Source organism: Triplophysa rosa, linkage group LG16 (assembly GCF_024868665.1).
Source record: "Triplophysa rosa linkage group LG16, Trosa_1v2, whole genome shotgun sequence".
NCBI classification, from domain to species: Eukaryota; Metazoa; Chordata; class Actinopteri; order Cypriniformes; family Nemacheilidae; genus Triplophysa; species Triplophysa rosa.
In genome coordinates, this window is record NC_079905.1 from 4,597,658 (window position 1) to 4,622,495 (window position 24,838).

A 24,838-nucleotide genomic window follows, 5' to 3' on the forward strand; every position below is an offset into this window, starting at 1 on the left:
ATGGGTACGAATCCCGTGTCAAATCGCTTTATTTATTTTTTCACCTCGCTTCAGCCGTTACGGGCGATCATACCAATAATTTGCAATCTTAACAAGAATGTCAAAATCATGTAACAAGAAAGTCTGTGTTTATTAGACATCTTAATATCAAGTCGTCTTGTGCTTTCAGAATCGACGAATCTGCTGAGGTCGTTCATGCACCTCTTTGGCAGAGGACCTGTAACCGGAACTTGGTCACCACCTTAGCACCCCCTGACTCGCACAGATTTTGAAGAACTTTGTCATTTATCTCGCCGTCAATCTGTAATAAAACATCAATAAGCGCACCTAATCTAAATGACACAGTCATTTGATGCATGGTTAAATGCTGTAACTCTCTAGCTAATTGTGCGCCCGCCATAGTTACTTAACGTTATACACGAAGCAAACGATCAGTGAGTGACGTGACGTTAGTCCAAAACAAGTCAAGAGTAATCGATCAAACGCTTCAATCTACGCTGAACCAATAGTAGGCAAGACCAACCCATCTAATTATCATACAAGACACAGAAAAGTAAGAATAAATTCAAGAATAAATAAATAAAAGTGGAAATAAATACATGCGATAATAAATAAATATAAAAATAAATAAACGTATAAATAAATAAATGTAAAAATAAAAGGAAATGATAAATAAAATAATCTAAAAAAAAATAATATATAATAATAATAATAAATAATAATTAAAAAATGGACACAAAAAATAATGAATCAATTTAAAAAATGAAAAGAAAAGTTAAAGCTAAGATCAATAATAGCTAAAACGAATTATTTTGTTTTATCAAACCATTCATTCCTTTATTTATTTTCATATTATTACATTTATTCGTTTATATATTTATTTATTTATACATTTATTTATTTATAATTTTTGCAGGTTTAGTCCTCCATACGTGGCGTGTAAAAAACATGCTGTCCCATTAATACAAATTATCTTTCACCAGATGGTGTGTGCTGGGTAGTAAAAGAGGGCTTCTGTACAGAAGAGGGAAACATTTAAAGGCTACTATTAATGTTGTGTTGACTTAGCTCTCGGACCATACGCACGTGTGACATATCACATAAATCACTGTCATATTTCTCAAACTGTATAGCTAAATAGAGAATTGCGTCAGCAACGCAAAGGTCGTGAGTTCGGTCCTCAAGAAACACAAATACAAACTAATAATTATAGATTAAAAACACTAAACTGGAATTCAAAGGGTTAAAAATAAAATATAAACACGTGAACAACAACAGCTGAAAAGTATAAGTTAAACCAAAACACGTTTAGCTCGGACACTAGTTTGTTATGAAAACTTAATCTCGGCTTTATTTTTTTATTTTGGGGATTCCATGGCATTTTGTCGTCAAATGTGATTTGTTTCAAAAAAATGGATTCAGATCGATATTGTAAAAACACACACGATACGTAACATTTACAGTGACAAACAAATGAATTATATTAAACTATAAATGATACATTTGCAATGCATTTCCTTACCTTGTTGCTGGATCGTTTTTTGGGGGTCGGTAAATTACCACAACAACGTTCCTCCGCGACACTGTTAAGACCTAATGTAGTATTTGTATACCTAAAACTAACTGTACTTTAGTGCTTAAAGACTGTTCCGTCGTCGCGGTCGTGTGAACTGCAGCCTTGGGAAATGTTTGGGTTTTATATTCTCATCCTTTCTGCTATCGCGTCACTTTTACAGCGAGGGACAACATGTGAATCGCTACACGTGCTGGACAAAGGCCAAACAAGGCTGAGCTCCTATTGGGTAAACGATAAAGACGGAATCGCCGATTGGTCCGAAAGTAGGACTAATCCCAAGCGTACCGCGCCGTGATTGGTCGGTAACGTCTGTTTGCTTGCCCCTCTCTTTGCACGTGGCACTCGTGTGGAATGGCAGCTACTACAGTCATATCAGAGCCATTGAGAGAGAGAGAGTTGCGTCAACTCCTTTGACGCCAATGGAACAGTTTTTCACAGCAGGTGGTTCATGGTGCCCAGAGCCTCTCAATAGTTCCCGGAAGTTTCTAGTAACGCATGGAGCTGCGGCTTAACAGACCAATTGAGGTAAACGTTTAACCCATTGAAAGACGTAAGTAATTTAATGAATAAAAAATGAAAGAAATAAAGAACATAATATATCTTCTTTAACAGAGCATTACCGCCATCTACTTTGGCAATGAATCAGATACTTTTATCCCTACGGCTCCATGCATCACGTGACACGTTAAGATTTTGAACTTCCGTTGTCGCGACTCTCTCTCGCTCTCAACGGCTCTGAGTCATGTGAACTAGAAGACTGAGCACATTTTGTGTATGGTGCTTATTGTTCCACCCAAGGAGGGCCTGGAACAGTTTGTGGGATACAATATAAGTATCATTTTACTTGATGTGCCTGCAATTCTTAGAACAGACAGATGAGACCAAAGTTGGATTGGATTGAACAGTTTTTTAAAAACATTCAAACCATGCATGTAAAAGCTGACATCATTTTATTTTATCTTCTTGAGATTTAGAAAAAAAACTTTTTTTAGAAATAAAGAAAAACAAAACGGGAACTAATTAATTATATAGAACACACGCTTTATTGCAGCTTTTTGTTCAAGTGGTTGTGAGTGATGTATTAATAATTATGCCTATTAAGTTAATTGACTGATAAAAGAGCGAGGTCATTATGGGGTGGACAGGGCTTTCCCAGACAGGGCTTAAACGTGTCATGAATTAAGAAATAAATTTTAACCTGAGCTTTTGTTATATAAAAGCTCATCGTATTCAAACGAACATCCTGTAAGTGTCAGAACTGAAGATGTCCTTGTTACTGAAATGACAACTTTTATTGACACCAGGCCCAGCGAACGCCAGGTCCTGGAATGTACCTATCAATGACAGGTTGAACACCGCCTCCACAGAAGAATGTCAACGACTACTTCTCTAGCCACGCCCACTGGTTCGCAAATGACTTAAGCCATGTACACATAGTAGCCTACACACTACCGCATTTGTGATGATTGACAAACTGGTAACCATAGCGGAATACTTTTCGGCTAAAGATTCGTTTTGTCCGTCAGTTTAAACCTCTGAGACATGCTGTGTTGTGTTTATGCTCGGAAGGCTGCATCACACAGTGCTCTTTTGGAGTGTTGCCATGTTCATTATTAATAAGCACTTTACGTACAATTGCTTTGGAACCTAATGTTCCAAATATGGTCAGAGGCGTTACATTTCCATCACACGCTTGCAGTATTCGACCAATCACTACGCACTGGTTAACTGGCCAATCATAGCACACCACGCTTTTCAGAAAACAAACGATAATATTGATTTTAGCTGTGTCAAATAGGTCACTTTCATATCACCAATATTATCGTTTGTTTTAGATGTAATGCAATGTGTTTACACGATTTAAGGTTCAAAAACGCTGTATTTTCCACATACCATGCATGTTTGTATCTCCTCTTTGCCCCGCCTCTCTGAAACGCGCAGATTTTGAACAAAGCTCAACGCTCTGAAAAGCGAGGTGTGCTATGATTGGCCAGTTAACCAGTGCGTAGTGATTGGTCGAATACCGCAAGCATGTGACGGAAATGTAACGCCTCTTACCATATTTGGAACATCAGGTTCCAAAGCAATTGTACTGGCAGGTACGCCCACCTTAATTGCGTATACATTTGGGCGGTCTTAATCAACTCATACCACAAACTGACGTAGATTTGTGGGGGTGTGGTTACACGAGGCGTTTCAGGCAGGTCTGGGTGAGCATTCGCTTTTAGATAGAATGCATCTTTTGTTCCGACACTTAATTTTTGCAATTTTACATGTCTAATACATGCATGGGAAACTTATAACACACCAAAGACACAGAAAAACACTTGTTCGCGCCATATGACCCCTTTAATAAATGGTCAGTTGCAAATTTTTAGATTTTTTGGTCTTATAAAATATATAAACAATTTGCATTTTAAGGTTTATTTTCGTCTTGTCTTTATTTGCTTATTTTTTCTGTGAAGATCTGGCAACCCTGTCACTTTAACTAAGGGCTCTTGAGAATGGCTAGTCCCGTGTCATATGTGCAAAAGTGAGGACTTCTTTCACTGTTATTTTTATTTAGCGCGACCAAGCAACAAACATGCAACATATTGTGCAGCGCCTGGTTGTGGAAGAACACAGTCGCTTCCTTCGGATTCTGATATTAGGAATGCGTGGTTGACGTTTATTTTTAAAGATTAGCGTTTGTTCGCTTCATTTCACTGTGGATTCCTGGCACACGGCGCATGTCGATGCTGGATTTGCTGAGAGACGCAATGCTGTGCCATCAATATTGAATCCGACCGGAATCTTATGTGGGTTATCCTTTGTTATAGATGTAATGCAATGTGTTTACACGATTTAAGGTTAAAAAACGCTGTATTTTCCACATACCGTGCATGTTTGTATCTCCTCTTTGCCCTCTTTACATAAAAATATATGTAAGAAGCGTCACTAACGTTTGTTAGAGATCGCTTTATATGTCCTGATTATGTGTAACCTACGTGTCTTACCAAGTTTACAGAAGGCTCCAACTAAGCAGGTAGCCTGTCCTGTACATCACATGGCACACTGACGTCTTTTGGAACTGTTATCCAATCATAGCAGTGGGCGTTTACTTCCAAGTCTTCAATGCGGCCCGCCCCCAAAACCCGAGCGTTTCTTTAGCCGGCCTCAAAACCAGGGTAGAAAATAACCTATTACTTATTGATCTTGATGTTTTTGAATGTAAATACCACGTGAACGTCATAAGCAGACCTCAGACAACAGTATAAAACAATAAAAAAGGTCAGTTCATGACACCTTTAAAACTAGTCCCAGACTAACTTAAATGTTAGAGGTGTCTTGATCGAAAACAACTTAAACTGACATATCTTAGAATATAAAAGTGCGATTGTTTTGTCTTGAGATGCACACCCGTAATGCTCATTGTAAGGTATGTTTTTCAAAACTACATAAATATCCTGATTTAACTAAACCCTAGTCCTGGTTTAAGTTCACCCCTGTCCGGGAAACCGCCCCTAGGAGTTAAGATCACTTTCATTTAAAACAAATGTGCTTATGACTCTGCCCCCTGTTGTAGGTCAATATTGTCCACTGTGATACACATTGTACTGGCAGCTTTTACAAGTTAAATGGTGATTTAACAGAAGTACACTGCAATTAACTATGAGAAGCTTTCCTAGGTCAGATTAATAAATAATGAGTCAGCAACAAACCTCCAGTAAGTGCTGCCACTGCTGAAGACCTACTGTGTAAAATATTGAAGGATAAGTTTTGGTTATGTATTGAATCATGGTAGACCATTAACAGCTGTATTCTGCACATTAAACCATACCTGAATTACATTTCGGTGCATAATGTAATGGGTTTTATTCCCATAGTTTTAAATGCCTGTGCATATATTAACACTTTTAAATCTTTATTCTGTCTACTAACATTTTAGTGTTTTGTGTCACAGAGATATCCTCTTTGGTGCATTTGGGAACTAACTTGTTAGCATATACAGACCTATGTTTAAGTTTATACTCGCACTTTGTCAATCTTTAAACTGGTTTAGGCGTTCGAGGTCATTGACTCCAAATTCATCCAGTGCTGCCCATCTGTAGGTCAACATTCAGTCAAAATATGGGCCACGTGCTGAAACAGTCATGGGTGTGATTTATGTCCGACATTGATCTAATAGTAAGAAGAGTTCAAACCGTGTGCATATGACGAAGCCAGAAAGACAGCAGAAACAGAAAACCATTTGAGCAGACTCTTTAAATAAAAAACAATGGGAAGTTATTTTATTTTTTTCTTTAAATATTTATATATATTAATAATTAATAAAAATATAAAAAATATCAGCAAATATTATCTTCGCATTTTGAAATATTGTGTGTACAGTTTAAAATATACAGATGTCTTACTAAAGATGCGAACAGAGTTTTGAGTTCAGAATTGTTTAAAAAGCATCATAACTCTAAGTGAAGGGTTCTGTAATTACTTACAATCTAAAGTAACATTTTACATTATTGTGACTAACATTGTTAAAAGACTCACAGTTCAGCATTATTAACAGGAGTACCAAGTCTTTCATTTTCAGCAGTTAGACTTGAACATAAACATGACCTCATGGAAAGTTCCACAGTTTATCTGCTTAGGGCGAAGGCACCATCTGGAGCTATACATTCAACAGCCCATCCCTCATGTAACATATATCACACAGAGACTTTAAGCAGAGGGAAAAATAAATGCAGGCACTACCGCAGAGTTCCTTCAAGTTAGTAAATTAAAGTTCTGAAGTTCAAACTTTGCCAGTTCGGTGACTAAACTGTCGAAATCTCCTTTCAAACTAAATAATTACAACACAGAAAGAGCAAGATTATCTTAAAATTAGCATACAATGTTTTTTATTCTTCTTCTATAGTTTGGTTATATTAACTTATATCCAAAAGGCCTTGCAGTGCATTCAAGGTATACATTTTCAGTATGTGATCATCAAGCCCAGGGTATATATCTTACAAAGTTTATACATTTTGAAACATTGCTTAACAAGCCACAGGTTAAGGCATTTGTCAAAAAGCTATGATTATTTAGCAAGGAGGGCAGAGATTGTTGTTTTTGTAGTATTGTTTTGAAAGACACCACAATCACTTTTTATAATAGATCTTTAAACACAAACACTACTCTATTCCTTCGTGTGCATAGCCAGTAACAACATGTCTACATTTACACTACCTCTGCCGTAACTTTGTTTGCTTAAGGGTTTGCCACTTACATAGAAAAAAATCTGGTATCTCAAAAGTCTTTTAAAATCTCTGCCATACTGATAAGGCAGCCTTAGATTGTTTGCATAAATCTCCAAATAGTGCAAAAACAACAATGAAGTATCTTTTTATAAATCGCTTTTAATTGTTGAGAACATACAATGGTTTAGTTAGCAGTTTTAAATGACCCAAAATGTACATAAGGTAGTGACAAAACATGACATTCTGATGGCAAATGTGTAAATATTTGCTGAATGACCTCATGTTTCTGAATCTTCATCTTTGTTAATTAAGTGATTTTGACCAAAAGTGTCTCTGAGGCTGATCACAGTTCATGACTCAATGTTTTATGAAGTCATTTTAACATCCAAGCCATGGATCTTGTCTTTGTGTCCTTGATACGAAAGATATCTTTCGGGCCATCTCAGCATGGTAGATTCTCTTACAGTTCTCATAATTCTCTCTCTGCCTCTTACGGCAGGGTTTTTCAAAGTATCTTCTGCGTTTCACTGATTCAATGATTCCATCCGAGGACAGCATTCTGCAGAGAATGAGAGATTGTAACTACATGTCTCAAAATGTTAACTAATAATATACAACAGTTAATTGCATAGCTACCCTTAAAATATGTTATTTTTTGCAATAAAAATATTGTCAACAAGGTGCCCTTTAGGTCAGAGTAAAATAAATTCAGAACGCACGGTCACAACTACAGCGCCCTCTAAAGTTACAGCTGTGAACTTCTTTAAAATGGATTTTTAAATTAAAGTGACCTAAACCGTTTCTCTATTTTTCAAGTTAATAAATATGTGATACAAATAAAAAGTAAAAATTACAACCTTTCAAGAGTCTTTAGAAACAAAATTATAAAAGCGTACTTTAGAATTGTTTAAAACAGCTTATATCGGTTTCTTGTTGCTTGTTTTACGAGCTGGTAAATGTATGTCAGGCAACAATAGGACAACATGTGATTGACATAGTCTCTATTAACAGAAATTAATATAAGTTATATATTATACCGTTGTAATAGTAAACTGTTAGCAGTCCTGTTCAGATTAGAATAAAATGTCTAATCTAATAGATATTCAAATTGTAAATTAATCCGTCAAACAAATTGATGTGCTGTTATTGACTAGAAACTCGTGAATTTATTTTAATGCTTATTTTTGAAAGACAAGCTACATCACATACCGATGACTTTTATGATGTTGCGTATGGTCTCGTGCCATCGGCTATTAGACACGAACAAACTGATAGGATTTTTTTCTTAATTACAGGTAATCATTAATATCAATCGAACATCTGATCCGTACCTGCTAAGAGCCCCATACGCCGCATCGACATTGCCATTTTGTACCATGACAGTCCGAGCGACGAAACGAAGGTGATTCGCCATGTTCTGCCCGTGTGACTGTCAATTGTGCTCGGCCGGAAACATTTTCTGTTGAACGGTGAACGGATGGTTCCTGATCACTCGCGCTGTAACCACTGATGTACATGGCTGTAACTCTAGGTGGCGCCAAAATGATTTAAAAAAATAACCACTTCATCGGTCATTTGGTTCAAGCAAGGACGTCTTTTTTTTGTGAATTCACACGTAAGGAAAAATGTTTTAAGATCTTATTTTTATGGTTGATAAGAGTTTAACTTGATTTTCTATAATGAATAATACAATGAAAATGAATCTATAAAGGTGAATAGTTGAATGATAAATCAAGCAGTATTTTTTCGGTAGGCAGTTGAGATCCAGTTGTGATGTTTTGTTCTGCATATTGGTGCCTTATGCACTTAAGTCATCAATGGCTGTTATCACAGTATGGTCACCCACCCACAATTGACTATTTTATGTAGAAAAGTTCCCCCTCCTTTCTCTGTCTTTCTCTTTCATATGTGAATTCCTGCTCATCTCCTGCATGGATAATGGGGTCAGGATATGGTGAGTGTGGGAGCAGGATCATTTTCTCATTCAAATTCAAGTAGCTTTATTGACTGGACCACTTCAAAGACAGATGTGCTACTAAGGAAAGCGTTTAAGGAAAGGCAAAGAAATCAACTTGAACTTTTGCCACGGTCTCCATTTTGGGTTCTGATTCAAAAATGCAGAATCCCTCTTCTCTCTTTCTTTGTCCCCGTTCATTTTTCCTCTGTTCCATTTCCAGGGATATCACTTCTAGGCAGACTTGTTGAAATGTTTTTGGTGGGAAGGGGGAGAATGGGGGCAAAATGGGAGAGACGGGCGGGGAGCCGGTCAGGAATCGGTTGGTAATTACCTCCAAGCATTTGGAGGAGAGGATGTGGTTTCAGTTTACACTGCCTCATTCTTTCTCTTCTCCCTTTGGTCCCTTTTGGCCACTCAAACACTCCATTTGCTTTTCATCTCTCCACCGTCTCCTTCGTGCCATTTGCATGAGGAATGTGAACAAAAGGAACAAAATGAAGTGAAGCAGATTACAAACAGCGAACATTTACAAAGTGAGCGGACACTTTTTTCCAAAGTAGTTTATAGGGCATTCAAGTTATACATTTTGTCTCTGCATTGCTAACCAAAGCTCTGCCAGTTGAGTTGTAAAAATGATGTGCTTAATATGTCATGGTTTTCCATTACTACTCAATAATTGAACCAAACATAAAAAGGGCAAGGTAATAAAAGGAATCGGAAAAACACTACCTTCCCATCCTAAGCTGTGTTTGTGGCACCGCTAGCTAATGTGTTCTGGCTACAGTAATGACACCACTTGCCCAAGTTGTTCACACTGGAATGTGGACTAAAATTTACCTTATCGATTTCTCTTTTACATCAGCCACACATGGTTTTACCAAGGTAAATGTAAACGACAGCCAGTTGTAATATTTTCTGTTATATTGTTCACAGTATGAGCATTAAACTTATATATTATGTCATGTTTGATTGAAATTTGTCTAATGTGTGTAAATGCAAAGTCAAATTCTGGGTCTTGTTAGGACAGAGAAGAGATTTGCAGCTGTGATATGATTGACTGACTATAGCTGTTTTGGTTTGAATACTAACAAAGCTCAACATCAGATGCTTTTGTTTGCATGTAAGAAAGGGGTTCAGATAACATGGGGTTTTCCTTGTGTTTGTCATAATTTCATTTTTCTGAACAAAAGTTCTTTGACAAAAAAAGCATATAATGCAATAATATTTGTTTGGCAGAAGCTTTTGTCTAAAGAGACCCACAGTGCATTCACATTTTACGTTAACATGTTCCCTGGAAATTAACAACTTGGCATCAGATAAATGCTGAGGGATGGCTATGTAAAAATGTTTATTTAAATGTGGAGAAAAGTGTTGGAGTATCGAGCCTGGTAACTGTTGCGCTCTTGAGAATTTTGGACTGTTTGCTTTAATAAAAGCGTTTGCCTAATAACACGGATTGAAACAGAACTGATGGGATTGACTATATGACCCCATAGATCAACGCAAATTGTAGAGTCTTCATTATGCTGATGGGGGTCTTGTCCTAGGCTACATAAATGTTCAATCTTTACTGTAACCACATGGTGCGCTTATGGGCCGCCCATTAAAACCGCAGGGGCGCAAACGCACAGGATTGGAGGACACTAGCGCACATTTCCACGCAGAGCAAAGAGAGAAAGAGACCGCTGAAAGCCGGCAGATGAGAGGTCAGTCGAGGACGGGTTGTTGAAACAAATATACATAGGCCTATATAAACACAATAGAAGAAAACCGTTCGTAAGAGGCGAAGTCAAACATGGAGCGAACGTTCGCCGACTTTTCTGGCTCTTGGAAAATGAAAAGTTCAGAAAACTTCGAGGAGTTGTTGAAAGCGCTCGGTAAGTTTGAATCATGATTTTTTTGGTTTTGTGTAGATGTGTTTTTTTATTTATTTATTGTAATCATAATGGCCAAAATGATGCATTGATAAAAAATTGCATTAAACTCTCTTCCGTATGCGATGCACATTTAGCCTAAGCTTACTGTGTGCATACTTTAAACAATTAAACAATTCTATTTTGTATCTATATGCATCACGTGTATCTTCTCAGTAAACATGATCTATCAACCTAATTAGACTAAAACTGTTGGATCAAGATAATGAAAACAACAAGCAAAGGTTAATTGCTTTTACGTTTATCATTTGAATTACGCCTATAGTCACACACTCGGTAGGACTATGATCCTGTATAGAAAGCTGCATGAAAAGATGTTCTGCTTCACTTCCTCATAGGATTGTGATTAGCCTCACAAACCCTGATACAGGGCCCCTTGTCCTGCCGTTTGGTTCTGTAGACACACCGTTCCACGACCCCCAATTATATGCTCCAGGGGAGTTCATTCAGACCCCTAAATGGGATACAGACTTCACTGTTTTGTGTAAATGTTTACCAAGAGATATATGTTTCATTGACCAGAATTTAGATAGGGCTGCCTGATTTCAATTGCAACGCATTCCAGATTGGACACGCTCATTAAAGACAGGAAATTGGCCATTGGCTAAATGGCTTTGATCATTGTTCTGATAAATAACCTTTTCATTTCTTCTATAGGCCTAAATGTCTTTCTGAGGAAAATTGCAGTTGCAGCCGCCTCCAAACCAGCTGTTGAAATCACACAACAGGGAGAAAGCCTCTCCATTCAGACGTCTACTAGCGTGCGGACCACTCATGTGTCCTTCACAGTGGGCCAGTCCTTCAACGAGACCACAGTAGATGGACGTCCATGCACAGTAATGTCATTTACATTAATTAATTCCTGCACATCATATATTTCTCTGTTTAAATTGTTACATATACATACTACATAATAAATATTACCTTTTCTAATAACATATTTTTTTACTTTTACATATTTCATACATAATGTTTATACATCATTTTACTTTCACTACATGGTCAGAAAGTAATATCCTTGCTCTTGGACTTTGTATGGCCCTTTCAATTTCCCCTCAGAGTTTTCCGAAATGGGAGACGGACAGTAAAATAACATGTGAGCAGACACTGCAGAAGGGGGAGGGCCCTGAGACATCATGGATGCGTGAGCTGACCAATGACGGACAGATGATACTGGTAAGGCAAGGTGTATTTTACACATTGGGTTGAAGGGTTTTGCTCTGAGCAGCCCTATGATATAGCTCATGGTTAGTCTAATGGGCATCTTAAAATGCTCAACACTGAACACTAATCAAGTTTTGCCTTATTAAGTTACGGTTTTATTTAAAGGTCCAGTGTGTGCGCTTTTGGAGGATCTATGGACAGAAATGCAATAACATATACACAACCACTGTGTGTGTGCAGAGGTGTATAAAGACCCTACATATTGTTTGTTACTTTAGAATTAGCTGTTTCTATCTACATACACCACGGGTCCCCTTACATGGATTTCGCCATGTTGTTTCTACAGTAGCCCTAAATGGACAAACTGCTCTACAGTGCGTGTTTCGTAAATACATTATCTCTGCAAAGAAACAAAAACGTGACAACATCTTAGCCCTGTGTCAGCCACCGTAGTGCTTCGAAAGGGAGGGGTGGAGTGAGTCGTTGGTTGCAATTTGCAAACTCACCTCTAGTTGCCGCAAAATTTCATACACTGGACTTTTCAAATATAAAATAAAATAGTAATAACTAAGTTTCTTAGGTTGTGTCTTATGATCCTAATATCTTGATAATCTCCAATTAAGATCTGCAACGTTTAGCTTCTCTACCTTTGCTATTAGACTAGCTCAATTATGGCATAATTATTATAGGACATGTTCATTCAAACATCTCATTCTTTGAGTAGTTGAGTAGGTGGCATGATTTGATCTTTACTGGCAGTAAGAAAAGTTCTCACAATGGCCTCTTTAACATTATTGTTAAAGTCATACAACTTGCATTTATGCCATTTACAGTGAACATGTTCCCGAGGTCTTTGATTTTGTTCGTAATTGTTATTTTGTAACAGAAACCAGTAGTGCATGGTAGGAAATTAAGAAGACACAGCTTTGCTTTGAATTTATGCTATTTTAAATATGTGAATATTGAGCATGCTTAGATGTTTATGCACACAAAATGTTCAAATTAATTTAATATACATGTTAAATTGTTTAATGTTTTTTTTAATGATCTTAATGTTTGTGTATTTTGCAGACTATGAGAGCCGGTGGTGTTGTCTGCACCCGTGTGTATGAACGAGACTAAAGGATCTTTACGTCACAGTTTATTCCACAGCAATTTACATAGTGTTATAATCTGCTATAGTTTATCATCGTACAAAAGCCTGTTCATTCCACTTTTAAGAGCTGCTTTTTTGCATGTTTAACTGGGTCTGTGTGTGACAGAGATGTAGAGAAAGAGTTTAAAGGATAAGGGTGGTACCGTTCTGTGTCGAGTTCCAGTCTGTGTTTATCTTACTAGCGAATATATTAGAAAACTGTATTTGTTATTGTTTGTGCATTTCCCCGCAGTTTCATGTATATGCCACAATGTGGTTTTTCAATCAAAAAATATTACTTTATACATGTAAACCTTTTAAACCTTTATACATATACACAAATAGTCTTTTCTGTGAAATACTTTGTATTTTCTAAAATGAAAAGTTAGGGCAGGACATACCAAAGGGATCATCTCTTAAAAAATGTGACAGTCATGAAGCATAAATGTTTTTATTCTATTAACGTGTATTACCCTTTGTGCACCAGTGAGTTAATGACTTTGAAGCTAAAAGACATGGACTAAAAGTCTTGAAACTCATATCAAGAAAAATAAAAAAACTCATGTGCATACCTCTTTCCTCGTAAAACCTTCTTCTTTCTTTATGAAACACTTTGATACTGAACTCCCTTGCACTTTTCCACTCGTTTTCTGCTTCATTCCCTCTATTCAACTTTCTCTTTGTCTGTTCTCACTTCTCTCTCCCCATCCAAACGCTCAGTTCTGAATGGCCCTATATGAGTTTGTCATGACTGCACCTCAGTTCTGAAAAAAATCCTGGCAAGCGCTAAGGGGAAGAGGGAGAGGTATGGAAAGAGTGAGCAAATGCTAGAAAGAAAAATAATTTCATATTTCGAAGGAGTTATATTCCCTCTGCTTCCTATCCCATCTGAACTACTTAACGCATGAGGTCAGAGAGAAAGTCTTGTGTAGCTTCTGTAGCCAGTGTAATGAGGTTAAATGTTCTAGGACATATTCATCTGCAAGTTCATATAAATAATACATTAAGGACTTCTGGTGTGAAGTTACTTTCTAGTACAAGCTATTTCTACAACTTTTCTGGTCTTTCCTTGTTCCATTCAGAGAAATACATGCTGTGTTTTTTAAGCCCATGATGAATTTTCCAGGATTGCAAAGAGCAGAAACACAGAAAAGGGTTTCAAGATTACGCATAATTTCCTGTTAAACGTTTTACAAATGTAACCCATCCTAAAGGGGCATTGTGGCGGATAGTTTTGAACATGTATGTAAAAATCTATTCACTTTTTCATTTTAATCACATGTGCTTCCAGAAAACAAGACATTCTTTGAACCATTTTTATCTCCTCCATCTGTATGTCTAGGCTCACTTTCACGAATCAATTTCCAATTCCGAGAACATGCCAAAGTTTTCTTTGACACGAGTTCACTTCTGCTGTGATGCCTGGTGTGTTCAATGCTCACTTTGTTAACAATTTCAAAATTACATCGTGGAGCCGCTAGAAAAGGGTCATCGGATCGTCACAATGTGTTTAACTTTGGCCTCAAGTGGTTAAGCCTATTGTGGTGGTACAAGCTAAATGAGGCCCAGATCCTGATTTCTATTCTTTGTTAATTGAGACCATACCACTGGGAAATGGGGGCAAACCCACAAACCCACACAGTCTATTGAAGCTCCCTCCATCTCTGCTGGTTGCCTTGGCAACTCTCTAGTGCAGACTTCATGTCAGCTCATTCCACAGGCAGTGATGTCATGGGGCCAGGCATCGCTTGATTGGCTGTGGAATGTTGAAGTTCCAGAGCAAAGCAAAAGGACTTGGGACACACCCATTCACAGAATAAGAACAAGAGAAAAATAATGACTACTTCTAAATAACTTCTACAATGAGTTCAGTGTCACAATAGTACAACATCCCTCTGATCTCAAATGATGACCTCAAAGATAAAAACATTTGTTTCTGCATGAATGCTTCAATTAATAGGTTATATTCCTGGTTATCACTGTTTTGTCGTGCTTAGTGATTGCATTAGAATTTCGATGTAGAAGTAAACATCAGTATTAGTGCACAAATATAAGATCTCAAGCGTGTGTGCATGTTTGTGTCTTTTGAGTTATCATATGACTGACCGCCCTCCTGTCATCCATGTGACTGCAGAATTTAAAGCCCCAAGTAACAAGAAAGACAAGGAAGAGATGTACAACATATTATGAAACCGCAAATGACTTGGAGATTGTGGATTGGCTGAGGAGAAAAAATAGTAATAAAAAATCAATAGTTTGCCATTAATTCAGAATTCATGGAAATTGAAATAAGTAAATAGGATAAAGTCATAATAATAAACAATTGAAGAGTTTATTTGCAAAAGCAGATAACTTCATTTTTAAAAATGTTCAAAAATCATGTTTTGTCATAGCTTTTATTGTGTTATTTAGCTGTGTTTCTTTTGAGATTTTATTATCTAATTAAAGCAACTCAACTGAAGTTTGAATGATATTAATTGGAATACACAATAAAAAAACATGATTTTTGAAAATGTTTAAAAACTGAGTTATCTGTTTTTGAAAACGATCTCTTCAATTTGGAGACGTTTATGTAAAGACAAATACCTTATTATTATAATCTTGGCTACAAAAAATATTGATTATATAAGCGTTTTTGCTCTGGATAAAAACACATTTTGTTACAAATAGTATATTTTAGACATTTTAGCATATTTTAAAAAAGTGAAACAATATAAAAAAAGATGCCAATATATCAATGCATTATACTGTATATTGTAAGGCATGATATATTGTTACATATAAGTTATCGTTTATGTAAAGATAAATATCTTATTATAGTCTTGGCTACAAAAAAATATGGATTATTTAAGTGTTTTTGCTTTTCTTACAATAGCCCATCTCCTTATAATAAACAGTATATTTTAGACATTTTAGCATTTTTAAAACGTGAAAAAGATGCCAAGGTATCAATGCATTATCTATTGTAAGGCATGATATATTGTAACATATAATTTAACATACCATGATAATATTGAAATTGTATATTGACGAGATTATGACCGTGTGTCAACAATTTTTACAGCTACAAACAACGTTGATTCAGTCTTCGAAGCAACAGTGCCACCGTGTGAATATAGATGTGAACCGCAGATTCCTTAAAAGACGTTTCTCTTCTTAACTCGTGTATAAGATGTATGCAGAAATGAAAGAAATATAACACGAAAGAACGCGTTGTTTTTAAAACCAGGAATAATTTAATTCAATTGAAACACGCCTTTCTTTGCCTCCTCTGGCACGTGTTTTTCTTCAATGCCAGTCGCGTGATACAATAGCGCTCACTCATTGGTTTATCCCCGTCACGTGCCACAACCACTTCCTCGGTCATGTGACGTGAACGCTCTTCCTGAACACCTTAGCGCTGTTAGTAGAGTGAAATTGGAACTAAACCGTTTGTCTCGTCAACACGACCAAAGAAAGACATTAACAAGAGCAAACAAGAAGACCGTAAAACCGCAACAAAATAAAGATAGGGAATATAACCGGGTTAAAGAGAAGGTCTGACGTCTCGTTGGTTAGCTAGCTAGTGTTAACCGGACGCAATCTCTTTGTTTTGGTTAAATATTTATAAAGTAACCAAGAATTCACAGGCTTGGCTGGGTTTAGCTCCCAGCTACACGAACGTCCCTGCTCAGTCTTTGGCTTAACCTGTTTTTATAAATTGGCAAGATTTAACTTGCCAAACCAGTACCAGGATGTCAAAATATAGCGCTTTTCCCGAAGCAGCCGATGATCACAATCCTTTTCAAGTAAGTCTATGCTTTTGTTACATTGTTTTGCTGGTTTTAAATATGTGTGCATTGGTGCACTATTTGTGATGGCGTCATGAGGCTTGACAGTCAACAGATGTCATACCAATCGTATTAAGTTTTATGACATTGATCTTGTGCGTTTGATCCCAGGGTTAGTGGTTGCTGGTCTAAATTTAGGCTGGCCAGGTGTTGGGGACTTGTTGATCTGACTTAAAAACAACACTGCTAGTCAAATACGTGTACACACCCACACCCCATTTTTATTATAACTACTTTGACAGAAATATTAAAGTTAACAAATTACACATTTTTGTATTTTGTGCTAAAGGTATTTTATATGTATACCTTTTTTTTTTTTTAACCTTAAACTTCAAGATTGAACATTCATAAATTAAGTCTGATGGGTCCAGACCTTTTATTGGTAGTGTATGATGTTACTGCAGTTCATCGGTTTTGATGGATATTTCAGCAACTTAAGGTGTGTTTGGCTCAAATAAAGAGAAAACTTGATCACCTTTACTTGATTTAGATTATACCCAATCTTTGTTTTCAGCTCAGGTACATGAACTGACAGGTTTGCTTTCTGTATTCACAGGATCCATCAGTGATTCAGCATAGCAGTAACAGTGGCTATGCCACTCTCGACCTTTATAACCCGTTTGACAACAGCACAGCTGGGGTAAATATATCGAAACTGGAAAATCTCATTGTGGAGTATAGGGCTGGGCATCGATTCTGATGTTCCGATTCACAAGCTCTCGATTCGAGTCAATGATTATAGATTTAATACAAATCCTATAGATATTTCTAAAAAAGATGATTAAATATCACATTACAATGGTGAATTAAAACATGAAATGAAGAGCCACAAACCTGTATATTAAACTTAAAACACACTTGGGTATATTGAAACGAAAAAATATTTTAAATTTACGATAACAAACTAAATTTCACAAAATTAGCTGTAAAGAGGGGCTGCAATCATATCCGCCATGTTAATTATAAGCAATGAATGAAGTATGCTCCCTGTTGTAACATCCACCCGTTGTAAAAAGAAAAGTGACATCTAGTGGATAGTAGTAGCAATAACATTCACGTTAATGAATGTTCAGTGCTTGCAGAAATATGAAAGAAAAAAATCGATACACAGCTTTTGAGAATCGATATTCAACCACATTTTAAAAAACGATGAATCGATTTTTTTTTTCTTGCACAGCCCTAATCGTGTATCACAGGCAGTTTCTGCCCAGGGGCGTCAATCTCATTTAACAGTAGGGGGGGACAATAATCATAAAATTTCTCAAGAGCAATTTTTTGAAGGGGACACATATAATACAGTCAAAATTGTACTTACTATGTCACAAAGCGACAATACGCGTTAGGTTCATAGGTTTATCATGCAGACTTGCAGTCATATTATAACTGAACTGAACTGCCATGTACTGTACAATACAAGTGAACACCTAATAAAGCTGTTTCCATTTAAAAAAAAAATTTCTGTTGTCAAGACAGGAAACAAGTATAAAAACACACTACCCATGATACTACATGTTAACAATGATTCACTTGTTAAACACTTTTTAAATTTTATCCTGATTTATACCGCAACATCGTCTGACAAAGTCACCATACATCTACTTTGAAGAGTGGTGGTTATTTTCCCATGTCCACCAACAAACTATGTGCATAGATGTACCCAAACAGTCAATAACAGTGACAGATGCTTAAATTCTGTGTTCAGTCAACTGAATGTTTAGCTTATCCGCCGCGCACACACTGCACAGAATAGATGCTGAGAAAACAAGCTTTTCCAACTGAATGAAAGCTGTGCACCTTTTGTAGACAAAAGGGGTCTGAAATTCGCTAAATATAGTGCCAAAGTCACTAAATTGTCACCGGTATTTGCGCGACTGTGTGTGACACGGGACCAGGACCTGGGATGGAGGGGGCCGTGTCCCCTCTGTCCCCCCCGGGATTTATGCCCCTGTTTCTGCCAATCTCATATTAATACAGTAGTATTGCATACGTCGTATCTTCAAAGAGTATTTAGTTTGATCAAATTTATAAAAGAGAGATACAACTGTACGATTATTTCCGGAAAAGAGGTGGGACTAGTGGGGAGAGTGGGATGGAACTACGTCACGAGCAAGCAACACATCATCATATCATCCCTTCGAATGTTTTTTAGTATTTGACATTTTAATGCAGGAAACATCTTACACAATGTGTTTTGCTTAAAGTGTCCTGCATCATTAAAATGGTTGAAAACCTATGGTTGAAAGAATGGTGTAATGACACGATTGTATACTGTTGTTAATGCTTTTGCCTTTTCTCCGTTTGTTTTGGATTATAAAGCCTCCACCCCCTTATGAGGCCACATCTCCTTCTGTCCCGCCCCCTGCTCAAACGCCAACAAGTAGCACCACACCCACTGAACCCAAGAATTATGGATCCTATGGAACACAGGTGCCAATTTAAATTTTTACTGTTGTTTTGTCATTGAATTTGTATTAATTGTTTGGACTGAAACTGTTCTTTTGTAGGATTCACACTAAAGTTGTACCTGGATACTCGGTTACTATGGTAATAACATTTGGTAGTAACAACTCTCTCTCGCTCTCGCTCTCGCTCTCGCTCTCTCTCTCTCTGGCTCTCTCTCTCTCTCTCTCTCTCTCTCTCTCTCTCTCTCTCTCTCTCTCTCTCTCTCTCTCTCTCTCTCTCTCTCTCTCTCTCTCTCTCTCTCCCTCTCTCTCCCTCTCTCTCCCTCTCTTTCCCTCTCTTTCCCTCTTTCCCTCTCTCTCTCTCTCTCTCTCTCTCTCTCTCTCTATCGTAGTCTGAAGTCAAGGCCACCACTGCTGACCTGTTACGGAAGCAGGAGGAACTAGAAAGGAAAGCGAAGGAGCTGGAGAGAAGAGAGCGAGAGCTGGACGCTCATGCGCTCGGATCTGGAGCATGTGAGTGAAGGATGAAGTGGGAAAACGCTTAAATTCAGACCAGACTTTAATCAAAGACTTTTGTCTTGAAATGTTTTAATGTTGTTTTCACTACAGGTGGTCTCACATTCTCTTAAAAAATCTGTACAAAATAGAATCAGAGGAGATTTTTAGTAGAGTAAGTTGTTGTTGGTAAGCGTTTGGGTGAAAGTGTAGAGATAAAGAGGAGAGAGAAGACAAGCAGTTGATGGATGACAGTGATGGATGGATGGATGGTATTTTCACAGAATTAAGATCTCGACCCTGGCGGTAATGAGCGAGACATTAATGGAGTGATGCTAGCGCATGTGTTTCATGTGAATCTCTCTCTCTCAAAGCTCGTCAGAATAATTGGCCCCCGCTGCCCTCCTTCTGTCCGGTGGGACCCTGTTTCTACCAGGACATTAATGTGGAGATCAGCCAAAATTTCCAGCGCACTGTCACCACTATGTACTACTACTGGATGTGTAAGTCTGTTTGTTTGTGTGTCTTCTGCAGGTGTGTGTCTGTGTGAATAAGTTATTTTTGTGTTCTGCAACATTCCCCAAATGCTGTCGAATGTTGAAAGAGATTTAGAAATAGTCTTTTTGATGACGACAATTGGCATAATTCAGTGCTAACTTGATCGTCACACCAGCCAAAAACTAATTGCACTTCTAAAAATCAGTACGAAATATGTTATTAAACTGTCATATACTGTCTGTAGGCCATTAAAAGTTTCTTTGCTTCCTGGTTTGTAGTTTACCTTTGAAAAATCTTGTATTTCCTTATGTCCTTGTCTATTTTCTCCTCCGTAGTCACAGCATGCACTTTGGCCTTTAACCTCATCTCCTGCTTGGCTATGTTCTGTGTGGATCCTGGTAATGGAGTGGGCTTTGGTCTTGCCATCCTGTGGGCTCTCCTCTTCACCCCCTGCTCCTTCGTCTGTTGGTACAGGCCTGTGTACAAAGCATTTAGGTATGTACCATTACGAATAAGCACCTAGGTTGCAAGAAACTCGTTCTATCAGGTGTTTCTGGAAACAGATATGCACCCATGACAAAACTAATCTTATCGGTCTTCTTTCTGTTTCTCAACAGGAGTGACAGTTCTTTCAACTTCTTTGCATTCTTTTTTATCTTCTTCACCCAGCTGGTGCTTTACGTTATTATGACTATTGGCATCCCTGGCTGGGGCTTCAGGTGAAGAGATGATTTTGCAAAATTTGTAACACACTTGTTTGTGTTATTTTGTAAGCCTTTGTCAGACGTTTGCATCCGACATGAATTGTAAAGTATAATCATCTGGCAAATAGCTAGCTGCTCTATATATTCTGTTTTTCTCTCCCGTTTGTGTTTCAGTGGCTGGATCGTGAGTCTTGCTGCTCTTCGGACCAGCACGGCGGTGGGTGCGATCATGTTGTTAAACTCTGTGCTTTTCACCGCTCAGGCAGCGATGGGTGTCGTGCTGCTCAAGAGGGTAATTCAAAACATCAAAACTAGTTTTAATGAACAATAAAACAAGTTTGTATGTTCGGACTGTTGTATTTATAGTGCTTGGTGACATTATGCAGTGTGGCTTTTAAATTCATAATATTCAATATCATTTATTGTGATTTGCTAACTGACAAACTTGCTTGTCTTTCCTGCCACCAGGTTCATTCTATGTACAGGAAGACTGAGGCGAGTTTCCAGAAGGCCCAGGCAGAGTTTGCCACCGGTGTGCTTTCCAATCAGGCAGTGCGTCAGGCAGCTGCCAGTGCCACTGTCTCTGCGGCACAGGGCGCCTTCACCGCACCCCGGTAGAAATGAGGCTGAAGAACCCGATTAGTTACGCAGCCTTGAGACAAAGTGACTTAGCACTCCTAAACATAGTTGCAAACACACCCTTACCCTAGACCCCTCTTGCATGCACGACAGGATAAACGGACTCATAATGATGTTAATGCAACATTGGATCTTTTTTGTCTTTATTTGTTGGTCTTGCTGAGCAATAGGCCATAATCTTAGACATGCAAGAAGGATCTTGGTGTTGGATTTTGAGAATAGGTTTATATGAATGCCGTCGATGAGGACCTAATATCAACTTATACAGTTCTTCTTTTCATTTATGAGAATTGAGAAGTGCTCAAAAACAACTAAATATCACTGTAATGTTTTGAATATCTAAGGCTTGTAATTTTTTAACATTGCTAAAGCTTGCAGAGTTCTTAAGATTTGCCACATCTGCCTTTAGCTTTTTCCCCAACTTTGTTGTTTGTGTGTAAATAGATGTATACGGCCAGGAGTTATTTCATTATTCTGAAATTGAGGTTACTTGCAACCTGAGAAGTTAAACTTGCCAATAGCTTTTCTTAAATGTGAGAGACGAATCCCTTATCACATTATAGAGATTCATGATTCATTTTATCAGTCTGAAAATGGGTTGATTTCTTTCTTTGGATGCCAGATATTAATTTATGAAATAGCATGTTTTGATGCAATTAAGCTACTGTATTTTCCTCTTTACAGTGATACACGGCTATTTGTCATGAATTAACACAGTTGATAACATTGTGCTTTGGTATAGAAAATTGAACTGGATGCATAAATATAAAGTTTCTTATCAAAACATGGTAGCAGGCAGTTATTGCGGCCAACGTGTGTTGCTTTTGTGATTTTTACGTTGTGTTTGTTCGTCATTTCTATCTTACCTTTTGTCTGACGCTAAGGTATAAACCTGAACAAAAGTATTACTCGGTTGTTTTTATTATTGTGTTTTTTGCTGCTGTGTTTGTCGTAAGTGCCACTGTGTTCTTTATTTTTGATTAAAGTTTATGAAAATGCATCTTAGACTTGTCTTTGTGTTTGATATAGGAATAAAATGAGAATTAAAAGATGTGTTTTGTGTCAGTAGTAGCACCAAATGGAATTCCAAACAGGTTTTGCAGACAGCTTGTCATCTGTTGTTTGGTAAATAAATACTTCAACCTCAAACACATGCAACTTACAGAATGCAGCCACTTAGTTTTCAAATCAAACAATAGAAAATATCACAGAAATTCTATTATATTTAATGTTTATAAATGGAATTATATTGGTTTTAATGGTAACTATAACGGTCTGGTGTGGTGGGTTATTATGTGGCGAATAAAACCAAAAGAACACCATGAAATCCTACAGGAATAATTGGTAACACTTTACAATAAGTAGCTATTTGTTAACAATTTGTTAATGCCTTAGCTAAAATTAACTAACAATGAAAAATACTAATATAGCATTTATTAATGTTAATTTCAGCATTTACTAACATATTAAAATCCAACGTTGTCACTGTTAACAATAACTGTATTGACATGAACATTAAGAGGGATTAATAAAAACTAAATTGTTCATTGTTAGCTAATGCATTTACTACGGTTAACAAATAGCACCTTATTGTGAAGTGTTACTGAATAATTTGTTACAGAAACCATTAGTTTGTATTGCAGTCACATTAACCAAATAGAAGAGAAGAAGAAAGAAAGAGCTTTATTGCCAAGTACGTTTGCACATACAAGGAATTTGTTTTGGTGACAGGAGCATCCAGAACACAGAAACGGCAACAACAGTACACAGAGACCATAACACAATAGAATACAGTACACAATGATTTAAATAAGGGCCTATAGGTATAAAAAATTAAGAAATACAATACAATAAACATAAGATAAAGATATAGAGAGTAAAGCTATGTGTGTATGTAAATATGTACAAGTAAAAAATAAGAATAGACTATTGTAGTACAAGGTATGTGCTATATACAGCAGAATGAATGAAATATAATTTACAGATAAAGTTGTATAAAAATAGATAGTGTATTATCTGGAGGATATAATTAATATTGCACTTAATTATTATTGCACAGAGTTATTAATTGCATGGTGTGTAATAACATTTAACTGTTCAAGAGGTAGATGGCCTGAGGGAAGAAGCTGTTTTGTGTCTGGTTGTTTTGGTGCTCAGTGCTCTGTAGCGCCGACCAGACGGCAACATTGTGAAGAGATGATGGCTTGGATGTGAGAGGTCCAGGGTGATTTTCTGAGCCCTTTTCCTCAGTCTGGATGTATACAGTTCTTGGAGGGTGGGCAGGGGAGCACCAATGATCTTCTCAGCAGTCCGAACCGTCCTCTGTAGTCTTCTGATGTCTGACTTTGTGGCTGAGCCAAACCAGACAGTGATGGATGTGCAGAGGACAGACTCTATGACAGCTGAGTAAAACTGTTTTAATAGAGTTTGTGGTAGGTTGAACTTCTTCAGCTGATGTAAGAAGTACAACCTTTGCTGGGGTTTTTTAGCAATGGAGCCAATGTGATTGTCCCACTTCAGGTTCTGAGAGATGGTGGTGCCCAGGAACCTGAATGACTCTACTGCTGCCACAGTGCTGTTCATGATGGTGAGAGGGGGGAGTGCAGGGGGGTTTCTCCTGAAGTCCACAATCGTCTCCACTGTTTTAAGCGTGTTCAGCTCCAAGTTGTTATGACTGCACCAGACAGCCAGCTGCTCAGCCTCCTGTCTGTACGCAGACTCATCACCATCCTGGATGAGGCCAATGAGTGTGGTGTCGTCTGCGAACTTCAGAAGTCTGACAGAAGGGTCCTGGGCAGTGCAGTCATTGGTGTACAGGGAGAAGAGCAGTGGGGAGAGAACGCACCCCTGGGGGGCGCCAGTGCTGATTGTGCGGATGCTGGATGTGAGTTTCCCCATTCTCACTAACTGCTGCCTGTCTGTCAGAAAGCTGGTGATCCACTGACAGATAGAGCCAGGAGCAGAAAGCTGGGTTAACTTTGTCTGGAGCAGTGATGGGATGATGGTGTTGAAAGCGGAGCTGAAGTCCACAAACAGGATCCTCACATAGGTCCCTGGTCTATCCAGATGTTTCAGGACCAGTGTTGGGTAAGTTACTCTGAAAAAGTAATTAATTACTAGTTACTAATTGCATATTCAATAGTGTAATTAGATTACTGTACAAATTACTCTCTCCAAAAAGTATTTAATTACTTATTACTAATTACTTTCTATATCCTATATCAACCTTGATTAGTTAAGTGATTCAAGGATAGGCATGAAACGGCTCTTTTAATTCATTCAAATAAA

The 24,838-nt window shown here is 37.6% G+C and overlaps 4 protein-coding genes across 4 annotated transcripts in view; 2 read left to right on the plus strand and 2 right to left on the minus strand.

Annotated features, from left to right (window-relative positions):
* Positions 1–1,754, minus strand: part of ciarta (circadian associated repressor of transcription a) — a 7,391-nt gene extending 5,637 nt beyond the window's left edge. The window contains exon 1 of the mRNA XM_057354843.1: positions 1,523–1,754. The gene's annotated coding sequence lies outside the window, so the exon portion shown is untranslated. The remainder of the gene's footprint in view (positions 1–1,522) is intronic.
* Positions 1,755–6,429: 4,675 nt separating this feature from the next.
* Positions 6,430–8,254, minus strand: mrps21 (mitochondrial ribosomal protein S21). The gene is made up of 2 exons (XM_057355109.1): positions 8,124–8,254; positions 6,430–7,351 (listed from the first exon to the last, which is right to left on the minus strand). The coding sequence occupies exons 1-2, from the start codon at positions 8,204–8,206 to the stop codon at positions 7,171–7,173; spliced, it is 264 nt and encodes an 87-aa protein (XP_057211092.1). The 5' UTR covers positions 8,207–8,254; the 3' UTR covers positions 6,430–7,170.
* A 2,136-nt stretch (positions 8,255–10,390) lies between these two features.
* crabp2b (cellular retinoic acid binding protein 2, b) lies at positions 10,391–13,968 on the plus strand. Its single transcript, XM_057355049.1, has 4 exons — positions 10,391–10,626; positions 11,341–11,519; positions 11,743–11,859; positions 12,919–13,968. The coding sequence occupies exons 1-4, from the start codon at positions 10,545–10,547 to the stop codon at positions 12,967–12,969; spliced, it is 429 nt and encodes a 142-aa protein (XP_057211032.1). The 5' UTR covers positions 10,391–10,544; the 3' UTR covers positions 12,970–13,968.
* Positions 13,969–16,335: 2,367 nt separating this feature from the next.
* Positions 16,336–22,550, plus strand: scamp3 (secretory carrier membrane protein 3). Its single transcript, XM_057355541.1, has 9 exons — positions 16,336–16,770; positions 17,369–17,452; positions 19,129–19,239; positions 19,607–19,727; positions 20,084–20,212; positions 20,543–20,702; positions 20,825–20,926; positions 21,086–21,203; positions 21,380–22,550. Exons 1-9 carry the CDS (start codon positions 16,717–16,719, stop codon positions 21,527–21,529), a joined length of 1,029 nt encoding a protein of 342 aa, XP_057211524.1. The 5' UTR covers positions 16,336–16,716; the 3' UTR covers positions 21,530–22,550.
* Positions 22,551–24,838: the final 2,288 nt, after the last annotated feature.

Coding starts and splice junctions, on each gene's coding strand:
- crabp2b (XM_057355049.1), top strand. CDS start 10,545: ATGGAGCGAACGTTCGCCGACTTTTCTGGCTCTTGGAAAATGAAAAGT. Junction 10,627..11,340: donor GGAGTTGTTGAAAGCGCTCG/GTAAGTTTGAAT, acceptor TTTCTTCTATAG/GCCTAAATGTCTTTCTGAGG. Junction 11,520..11,742: donor TAGATGGACGTCCATGCACA/GTAATGTCATTT, acceptor ATTTCCCCTCAG/AGTTTTCCGAAATGGGAGAC.
- scamp3 (XM_057355541.1), top strand. CDS start 16,717: ATGTCAAAATATAGCGCTTTTCCCGAAGCAGCCGATGATCACAATCCT. Junction 16,771..17,368: donor ATGATCACAATCCTTTTCAA/GTAAGTCTATGC, acceptor CTGTATTCACAG/GATCCATCAGTGATTCAGCA. Junction 19,728..20,083: donor TGCGCTCGGATCTGGAGCAT/GTGAGTGAAGGA, acceptor TCTCTCTCAAAG/CTCGTCAGAATAATTGGCCC.
- mrps21 (XM_057355109.1), bottom strand. CDS start 8,206: ATGGCGAATCACCTTCGTTTCGTCGCTCGGACTGTCATGGTACAAAAT. Junction 7,352..8,123: donor GCGTATGGGGCTCTTAGCAG/GTACGGATCAGA, acceptor CATTCTCTGCAG/AATGCTGTCCTCGGATGGAA.